The sequence below is a fragment of the Trachymyrmex cornetzi genome, unplaced genomic scaffold (genome assembly GCF_001594075.2).
Source record: "Trachymyrmex cornetzi isolate Tcor2-1 unplaced genomic scaffold, Tcor1.1 scaffold868, whole genome shotgun sequence".
NCBI classification, from domain to species: domain Eukaryota; kingdom Metazoa; phylum Arthropoda; class Insecta; order Hymenoptera; family Formicidae; genus Trachymyrmex; species Trachymyrmex cornetzi.
In genome coordinates, this window is record NW_017300210.1 from 336,372 (window position 1) to 347,506 (window position 11,135).

Consider the following 11,135-nt stretch of genomic DNA (forward strand, 5'->3'; position numbering starts at 1 on the left):
CCCTGGTTGGTATGGATGAGGCACCAAATTGTAGATGGTACGATAAGGGTTAATTTTCCTTACCTGGTGGCTTCCTGCAGCAACAGGTGAGGCGGTACCCAAAACTTAACCCTCAGAGCGAATCTTAGAGGCGCTACACCACCGCCGGTCTGCCGCTCTATGGGGTTCCTCAGATTCAACCAGAGTTCCTCGCCCTTCGCATTTTGATACTTCAGCCCGAAGTAGTCGCACTCCTTGCTGACTCCCAGGCAGTCGCAGGCCTGCAAACAAATCAATCAATGTATTCTTCTTTCTGCCACGTCATCGCCAAACTGAGAGCGTGTTTGCCAAGACTCTATATATTTCAAATAAACTGAATCGATCGCACCAAATGCGCTTTTTCACTAATCTGCTTGCTCTCGGGATACGACCCAAATTTTCAAACGACCCTCTACATCTCTTCGGTTTATCGTCTATAATTAATCGTTGATCCGCGACACTTCGATCGATTAATCCGTACGGGATTCTCTCGCGGGCGAGTCCGGAAGGCAAACAAATCGCCAGCAATAATTTAGAATGGTACAGTACACGTGGGGCACCTCCGACCGCGCACAGATATCGCGGAAAAGCGCGCCACCGAGTCATTATCCGTTCCGCGCCTCTCCACCTCCGCCTCATTTCCGCCACGGCCGTCGTTTTCCCATTCTTGTCGGTAATTTTTCCTCACCGCGGTCGCCGTAATTGCTAACCGGCAAAAATATTGCGATCGAGGTGGCTAACGTATGCAATTAAATCAAGCGTGTTGCTTGCGCACTTGCATCCTTTTTTTGCATGGAGCGTAATGATTGCTCGAATCTTTCAGGAATGCCGCTTCGCGAAAAATGGAACTACAATGCCAATCGAACGGCAACTTAAAATAAAACAAAATACAATAAAATATTTGCATTTTTCTTTTACATTTCATTTAGATTTTCTTGAGTATAACAAGAAATGCTAATAAAACCAAGTTGCTTACTTAGCGAACTTTAAAAATATCGAGATTATTCCATTTCTACGATTCCACAAAGAGACCCTATTTTTTTTCCTCTGTGTTATTTTACTATTATGGATCTTTTCACTTAATTATTTAATAGATTGTTTGATGAATTCAATACGACTCATTTTTTTTCCGATAGAGATTCGTTGGCGATTTTGACCACTAAAAATCTCTCACGAATCTTTTCAATATTCATTATTAAATTATGTTGAACTGAGAGGCAGCTAAAAAGCATTCGGGATAAATTATTAATAAGCAGTCTTTTTCATTTGCCCATGTATTCTACTATACACTATCGAAGGATTCTATTCATCCGCAACTCGGCTCATTCTGCATTATAAAATCGATATTCACGGTGATATCGGCGATCGCATTTTTATCGTAAATTATACCTTTAACGCGCCGCTCGACCGGCGTTATTGCCAGCTATTATATCCGTTATTTATGCCACGCGAATAAATGCCGTAAACGGCGTTGGAAAAATCGTTAAAAACATTACGGAAAGCGACACGTGATGCTTGTCTTTGATCCGCAACATCGATCTCGCTATTTAAATAGCGCTTTCGTGCCACAGCAATAGCTCGTTTTCTTGAATAAATCATAGAGCGCAGTCTCGTTCTAAAAAACTCATGAAAAATTGCGGAAAATTTGCTCATCGAAAATCAGGGCTGATAATAATTATCTATTACTCACATAGCCTGGTTGATCCAGATAAGATAATTTCGTGCGTTGCACTTTTGCCCGTGGATAGAAACGTTTTAATTTATTTACCGTAACGCAATCGCGTAATTTCTCCTAATAAACGACCCTAATAAATTCATCCGGCAACACGATCGGTAATTGACCGTACGTGGTGCGATTATGCGTTAAAAATATCTACGCGATATATTAAATCGTGGTAGCTAGGATCAAATTGTTAGATATTAAATTACTGATAAAAAAAAAGGAAAAAATGGTTGATATATCGCGAAAGTGTTTGGCGCAAAAATTTGACACAAACGAAATAGCCGGGAGGCTAAGTGGATTTGCACATGGTATCAACGAACTATAGAGAATAACCAATGTTACAACCAATCGATTATTTCTATAACTGAATGTGTGTATATATGCAATATTTATATACTATACATGAGCGATAAAATAAACTTTGAACGCATACAATTCTGACGAAGAAATAGAGAAAATATTAAGCATTTCTGCTTTCATATTTCATTTTCTTTAATCTATCTCGTTTCAATTTCGATTCAGAAAATATTTATTATACTGAAATTACAGTTACAAAAATTTTCAATCATCATAACATTTGATGTAACGCGCCAATAAATTTGTCGAAAATGTTTTTAAAACGTAAAAAGAATGATGGACCGAAAATAGAGGCTATTATTTTTATCATGTTGACAGAGTGTCATTTAAGTCTCTTAATGTCGGCAAGTGACACATGGTTTGACGATATAAACATTTTATTGGTTGTTATTGATGGATAGTTGATTTTATTAGATTAATAATGATATCGACACTCAGCAACTAGCGAAGATAAAATATCACTGTTAAAAATCCAGTTGTCGGTGGAGAAGCATCAATACTTTCTATCTGATACTAAGTAAAGTTTCTAGACGAAAAGTATTGCGAGTGTTGCGAATTCCCGTAAAGGTTCTCTCTCTCTCTCTCTCTCTCTCTGTCTTTGTCTCTCTTTCTTTTAAAAGACCGGATTTTTAAGATATACTGATGTTACGAGCAAACTCGGTCACGTGCGTTGTGATAAGGAAAATTCACGGAGAATGCTCGCGCTCGTTGTCTCCGCGGTAATTTATCGTACCAGGCCAACAATGTCAGCCGTGCGGTGGCTTTTTCCGGAAGTAGAAGTGCACAAAAACGAATAGCCAACTGACAATGAGCGTCATCCGCTTAGGATCCATTCCTCGCGACGCGATGTGTCGCGATCGCATCAGAGTAGCACAATGAAGAATGCGCGTCCAGGTTCGTATTTGCTCTTATAATTCAGAATGCGTCGCATCAATCGTAATTGGCTCAAATGCATAGAAAGCAAAATTCCTTCGCTTCCTTGTGCTTTTTTCTTACGTCTGTTCCATGTCAAGCGTCAAAAATAAAATTTTGAAGGATAGGACAGAATTATTGTACACTACCCCCCCAACGAGAAACAAAAGTTATTATGTGAAAACTATAATACTATATTAATACAATAGAACAATATAATAAAATTTGTTACATGTTTTCTTGCTGTAGTTAGTTATATTATTACGATAAGTGCGGTAATTAAGTTTCTAGACGAAATATTTTTGAACAAAATAGATATGAATCTGTTTCACGAATGTTGCTCGCCGATACGCCTTTTGATCTCGTGAATGAGACGTATGACGTATTCACTTCTCTTTATACTACGAGACGAAACCGCACAATGACGCGACTGGCGACGCATGAATTGTATAAGGTCCGTAGACAAATACAGTTCAGGAACGAAATTTATTATTCAGTGAGATCTTATATTTACCGAAGTATTTCGGGAAAAATGTTGCAGCCCAGTTTAAGAACACCCAGAAGATTTATTCAAACGGAACAAAACAGTCTCGCTCCAACCATTGTGCGCTCAAGAACGATCATCTATTTCTATTTCTCTTCCTCGAGATATCCTTTGAGAGATATCAAACGATCCTCGAGAATTTCATTCAGTGCGGTAGAATAACGATACCGATTCTCATAATTGATCGCTCGTGACTATATTTTATGTCTTGATATCTTTTTGACGTTAAATATTTTTAATCGACGTTGACAGAGAGAATCCAATTAAGCATCGATTAAAAATAGCAAAACCTTCATCAATATTTAACTAACTGATAGAGAATAAAAAAAATTTGAAGAATTTCTTTTATAAAACAACAAGAGAAGCGACAGTGAAAAAATCGGGTGATTACTTAATCATAACGTAATGATTAATGATCGACCTTCTATCGCCTATAAATAATCAATAGACTCTTCAAAAGCGCAATATTGAAGCCTTCATTATTGGATAAGCCGACAATTGCTTCTCCGTTGTACCGGGTAAGACTACAAACAGGGTGCAAGGCACTCCCATTGTTTGTCCATCCTTGATTGCGTCGTGAATCTATAATAGGTTAGAACCAGTTTCTCGCCAAATTCGCACTAAGAATTACAAACGCAAAACTTTATTCGGCATATTTTTATCGTTCGCCAAAGTTGTTTGCATCGTCTACTATTCAATGAAGACTTCGGCAATGCGTGTCTATAAGAATTTCTCTCTTCCTTTCTCTCGCTCTTGGTCTCTTTCTTTTTCGTCGAGAAAAGTTTCCTCACATTATTTCGCCGTTGGCTCACCGGGTTCGTATAAATTTTTGCGCCGTGGGTCGACTTGTGTAGCTTCCAAAAATGATTATGTAAATTCCCGAGAATTGCATGCTCTATTTGATTATGAGTATTTAATCAAGCATACAATAGCGCCATGCAAAAAAAAAATATTTTTATATAAAGCGAATCTATTAGAAAAAGTTTGTCTTTTCGAAAAAAAATTATGAGAACACGATAAAAAAGACTCGCAGCAATTTGAGTACTCTATAATCGAATATCTAAAAAATATGGAAATCAATTGTATTATTTCTGTCATATCTGGATCTGATTGTTTTACGCCAAATATAAAAATGATCGCAAATGATGAATCCATTATTATTACTCTCATCGTGCTCGACGACGCGTGTCTCACAATGCATTTGTTAACGTATAAGGATATTCGCTATCTAACTCGATGCATTTTACGCATCTGCTCGTGCGCTTTCCCCGTCGCAATTTTTCGCTATTTGCCTCGTTCGAGAATAAAAGGACGTGATAGCCGACTGGTAAATCAGCCCAGTTATAGGTACTTCAAAGCTTCAGCAATTTCCATGCGTGCCTACGAGCTCGTCCGCGCGATTATACTGGCAGTCGATTTTTCAACCAATTCGCATATTGCAGTTCCTTTGATCCTGGGTTTTATGAACGTATAACCTATATTTTTATGAGCGTCAATCATCGGATCAAACGTATTGTCGCGTTATGCAGAATCGCTCGATCGTTGCCGTCTGCGAATAATAGAATATGGAAATTTTCTAATTTCCGTTTGATCAAATTAATATTGTGTAATCTTTTGATAAAAATATGATCTAGATAATACCTGTCTACGTACCGTTTCGCACGAATATGTAAAGTCAGTAATAATTTTAAAGTTCGCGAAGTTATACGTGCAATACATTTTCCGACTTGCTTCGTGCAAGATAATATATTAGAGAATTAATGAAGAATAACGTAATATTGAAATAAATGTGAGCATACGCCGCTGCGACTGCTTTTTCTCGCTCGCATGAGAATGACGTACGATTTCTCCATTAAACTTGGAGTGGAGATGAAGCAGAGAAGCATCTGACAATATTTCATTATTCTAATTAGCTGCCCAATTACGTCCAATGAATATTTTATTTATGCTAGGATCTACATGACAAATGTATTATGTTGTCACAGACACACGTTTGACATATCCTATTACGTTTTACATACTTATTTGCATGGATATTATACTTGGCGACATGCAAAGTAACGAGATAAAATAAATGATTAATTGCTGAAAGCATATTTGCATCGCATATTTAATATTTATCTTTATTTTCTTTAACATTTCTCTGATTTTGATCAATTGTATATATTAAATATACCCAGCATAAATAAAATATGGACTTTACCAGTTTGTGTCATCCTCTGATCAATAATATTAATCGACGATAATTTATTAACGAAATGTGTCCAGCAATTATTATAAAAAGATAATAAATATTTCATTGAAATACAAATACGCTCGTAAATCAAATTCTGCCGATTATTTCTGTCATAGAAAAGCTGATATACCGTCCACCCTCGTCTGTATATCTACATACGTTATTAAATTGCTCGGATTATTTCACTGGCACATGGCTTACGTACAGTACGCACGGAGATGTTCGCAATCAAAGTTTGCAAGACGCGAGAGGCATCTTTACCTTTCGTCTTTCATCTGTATTCCAGCTTCGCGCGCACGACATGTTATAATAACATACATAACGAAAACGCGCCCTCGCGCTGCTCTGACTTCACCGCTGCTCCGACTTTCTAGGTTTATAATTATATTTGCCGTGTGTAATTGCTAGTGAAAAACTGATGACTTTTTTTGCGAAACTTTTTGTATCTTGAACAGCGGTGCGTCTTGATCACGACACGCACCGCTATTCATATGATAAGCGAGTGTGCACGCGGTGACTTGTTCGCTTTTCATGAATATTCAAGCATCGCGATGCCAGTGGCGGTGGCGGTAACTCGTTCTGAAAAATCGTCGACATAACTTTCGCAGAGACGTGCTTCTGCGTGCTCTAACGTCCGCGTTATAACTGCCACGGTGATTTAATCGTATTCACGATTAAACGCGCGCGATTAAATTTGTGAGTCAAACACGACGGTTACGTTCGGCTAATTTAACTACTGTCACAGGGCCAATTTTATTCCAATGGATAAATGGGATTATTATATAATTTGCGTTAATTAAAGCCGTCAAAAATAGAACGTAAGAGAAACATTTAATGGGGAGGATAATCGTCACATGCGTAAAATTCGCACAACGTGCAGGTGATAGTGGACGTACGTTACGATTTAAACGAAACAATTTGCATATGTCGCGCCGTAATTAATATCTCGCCTACGAGCGAATCACGTGGATTCGTAAATTCAACAGAGAATCCAAAGCAAACAAACTTTATTGCGGTCCATGGTAACGTTCATGATGGAATTGCGTTACCGAATTAATCCGCGCCTGTTGGCATTTCAACGCGAGGGAATCGAGAAAAAAGCGAGACTCGGCGTAACAAGCAGAGAAATTTCACCCGCGGATTGCGCCGCGCACATGTAACTTCGGCTGCACCACGCGAATTGCATTGCGTTAAAGCCGTGCGCGGTTTTGGATTACGCGGCTCGCAAAGGTCAACTTCGTTTTTCAGTTTGATTGCAATCGCGGTGGCTCAGTGCGCGCGCGCAGAGACGCAAATTGCAGTTTGCACCGGTGGAAGTTACGAGCATGTCGCGAAATTAAATTTCTGCGCGTTAAACTCGTTCGGTATTATAATCTCGTGGCACCGCCCCGTTTCCAGCCTCCCTCGCGCGTGCTTCTTCCGCCGTGGGTGTACACGTACGTGTGTGTATGTGCGTGTGTTGCATAATGGCCAAGTTCGACGTTTATGAGTTTCTTACTTTTAATGCGATTTGTATAAGCGGCGCAATATAGCACCGTGCAGCGCAGTGTAATATTCATTATTATGCATTATCTGTATGCATAATATAAATATCAACCTCACACTACGAAATTCTTTACAACGAAATCAACATAAAACCCGTATGTACATATATTACAACAAAAAGATAGGACAAATTTTATATACCACCCCCAAAAAGATAGGACAAATTTTAAGAAATCCTAAAGATCAAAGACCTCCACTCAGCTCCGCAGGAGTATACAAAATACCTTGTTCCTGCGGGCAAGTACACACACACTGAGAGAAAGGATTTTATTAATTTAGCAAGCCACCAATACCTTTAACCGGTGATCGGTAAATATATGACAACAAATTATGTTGTTGTGATTGCTGCTAGTCTGCTATACCAATCAATTATTAGTAACAGAAACAAACTATATAGAATCTAACCTATCTTTTGGATAGACTTTAGCTCGTTTACATAGAATTCGTAGATGATCGTGGAGTTTTAAGTTTTTCGTAGGAAACCGATCAAGCACAGTCAAATATAGGGAGAATACTTGATTAGAATTAGTCAATTTCTTACGATTTGATTAAGTCGTAAGAAACCGATCAGTCAAATATAGGGAGAATACTTGACTAGAATTAGTCAACTTCTTACGATTTGAGACCCTGCAACCGTCTACGACTTTTACATATATATGAGTCTTTTATTTGCTAACGATACTATTGATTATTTGTTACACTGACGAATTAATTTGCAATCGTAACAATCGATCGTTTTTTTAACAAATATCACATTTGCTATCCCTTGATTTGTTCCTATAACAAAATCGGTTCTCTCAGTGTACATTGGAGAAATTAGGAGAATGGTCAACCTACGGATCAAAGAACACCAACGTGATGTCAAGCTAAAACACGGCAGTCGGCATTATCAGAACACAACATCGAAACAGAACATCAAATATTGTTTGACAAAACGACTACAATAGCCAATATTACATCATACTTTCCAAGAAAGTATAGAAAGCCATAGAGATACAAAAATACTCTAACAATCTAAATAGAGACAATGGCTACAACATAAATAAAATATGGAAGACCATTCTCCCGGTTATTGAAGACCGACCAATTCAGTTTACGAAACGTTGGCATCTCAAGAATGAATCTGGACACGGAGGAAACGCATAACCTTTATATATTACAACAAAAATTGTTTAAACTTAGCACTCTCTAAATCTGAATCAGTGGATAATCACTGATATCAGTGCAAAGTATGGTAATCAGTGAATTAAATGAGGTCCCTCACCTAGTTAATCTTTATTATGTGATCTAACCTTGTTTTAGTGCTTAAATTCAATGAATATGGTATTAGAAAATTGAAATTAACGTGTAAATATCAGTTATAATATTTTAGTTATATAATGCTCAAACATTCTTCCTTTTTCAGTTGAACTTCACGGATTATCAGTGCCAAGTATGTCACTGAGTAATTAGTGGCTATCTCTGATTCAGATTTAGAGAGCACTATTAATTTGTCTTATTTATAAAGTGATAGAAATCTACGGGCAGATTGTACGTTAAATACATACAGAACGCGTATTGATACAGCAGTACGCAACTCAAACGTATCTATGTGAGTTCCCTCAGGAGAAGACAATAATTGCCATGCGTTATTCGGTTGTACGTTACGTAAGAGCGTTCAGGGTTGATTAACGGATGCGCATATTGCCTGGCGGATATGCAAGTGACGCGACACGGATACGTCAACTACGTGTCGGGTAATAAATTCAACCGAGAATGTGTTTCCTGTTAAACAACTGTTACCTCCGATACAGATATCAAGCGATATCGATGACGGTTTTTACAGCAAAAAGAACTCTATACAAAAAATTATATCAATATTTACCTGAATATTCATAATCTGTTCTTATTTCAAAATTGCCTTAAGATGCTAATACGGTTCTGTGATTGGCTTGTGACATCTTAAGACTAAGGAGAGGAGGATAAATTCTTACATAAAGCATAAGAAAATCAACCAAGATCTTTTATTTAATGGAAAAGAAAGAAATAACAGATTTTTTTTATTGGCTCATTTTCTTATGCATTATACATTATGCGTTATGTAAGACTCTATACTTCCACCTTTTTATACAAAATACTAATTTCAATTACTTTAAATATATACTTTAGACGGTCTTAAATATAAGAATCAATTATGAATATCGGCCGTACATATAAAATCGGTTTGACAAAAGCATAAAAAATCCTGCATACAAACAAAACACGAAGAAAGTGAAAACGAATTGTTGCCAAATTGTGGGTTTAATTTGTTCTCAAATGTCTGACTAAAGTAGCAGTAATAACACGAGAGAAACAATGATCTCGAGCGAAGTCAGAGTAGCTGAAATAATAGCTACGATAAGAAATGGTCTCGTGGCATTCGACGCGAGCGTTTTCGCCGCGAAAGTTGCTACGCGGGAGATTATTTTTCTACTTTTAAAGTTCACTTCCTCATCCTCCGAAAAGTTTCTCGCTCAGCTAGAGACGCAGAATCGGAGTAATATCCGGGTGATCGAATTTCCCGCGGGTTTCCTGCCTTCTTGATCTCTCCCTCAGAGATATTGCCATTCCGGGAGCATTTCCGCTCGCGTTTCTCACCGATAAATCACCGCAAAATTCTGCACTAGTCACTTCCTGATACTTTCAACGTGATGGCCGAAATCACAATGTTGCTTCCTTTATTGTTGTCTTGCGCAACTTGCGAAAGACTATATCTTATATGATAGAAGATAAGAGACTTGGAAATAATATCAATTAATAAATGTAAAGCTCATTATTTCAATTATCCAATTTTTTAAATAATTGGCTGCATTTACATCAAAACTTTTAATATCCTCAATCTCTTTCAAACTGCATTAATTGCTGTTTCAAAGAGAATAGAAGAGAATGGATCGGTTAAAAGCTTTTACGTCGCTAAAGTACACAAGTGCGACACGTCTCGTGCACTATGCATTTCGGCTAATTATAGTAATGGAAGTCCTACTGTTTCTGTATGCTCGTTAATGTTCGTTTGATTTTCGAAAGACGAAAATGGAATGTCCTGCCGCCATGCATAAATGACCGCGCACGTGACGCTAAAATAGCATTTGTAATTGATAATTTGTGTCGACTCTCGCAGGCAGCTTGCACATTCACTACAATTAATAGCACTGTACTAAATGGATCGCATATTCGGTATATATTGCATATACCGTTTATGTCTTATGGAGATATACGAAATAATGATTTAGGTCCGTTTCACAACTTACGGTTAACTTTTAAGCGTGTTTTAACTTATTCCTTATCGCTTTCCAATTCTAGAATTAGAAAGAGATGACAAATAAGTTGAACCTCGATTAAATTGTGAAACTGAGCCTTAAAGCTTTACATCAATTTACATAAAACGATCGTAAAGCATCATTTATCAAAACTAAGCTTGTACCACAAAAGTTATTTATTCGATACTTAGTTTATCGAGGGGATAACCACTTAATGTAATCGTGGGACAGAGTCCTCGAAATCATTATAAAATTCATATTAAATTTCTATGTATAATCCAATAATTACGTATGCAACCACGATAAATCATTGTACGAGAGTCACTATTTATATTTTGAGGCTAATAATAAAAATAATAATAAAAAAACAATAATTTGTCATTTATTGTTTTTCAAAATATTCTCCTTTATGATCTATACACTTTTGCATGTGTTCGAACCATTTGTCAAAGCATTTTTTCCATTCCGCTTGAGACACCTCCAAAATATGGTCTTTGAACGCATCAACGGCTTCTTCTGCCGACG

At 37.4% G+C, this 11,135-nt stretch overlaps 1 protein-coding gene across 1 annotated transcript in view; it reads right to left on the reverse strand.

Annotated features, from left to right (window-relative positions):
- Positions 1-11,135, reverse strand: part of dnr1 (E3 ubiquitin-protein ligase defense repressor 1) — a 185,314-nt gene that overhangs the window by 31,075 nt on the left and 143,104 nt on the right. Inside the window, exon 2 of the mRNA XM_018520000.1 lies at positions 64-260. Coding sequence (XP_018375502.1) covers positions 64-260 — 197 coding nt within the window. The remainder of the gene's footprint in view (positions 1-63; positions 261-11,135) is intronic.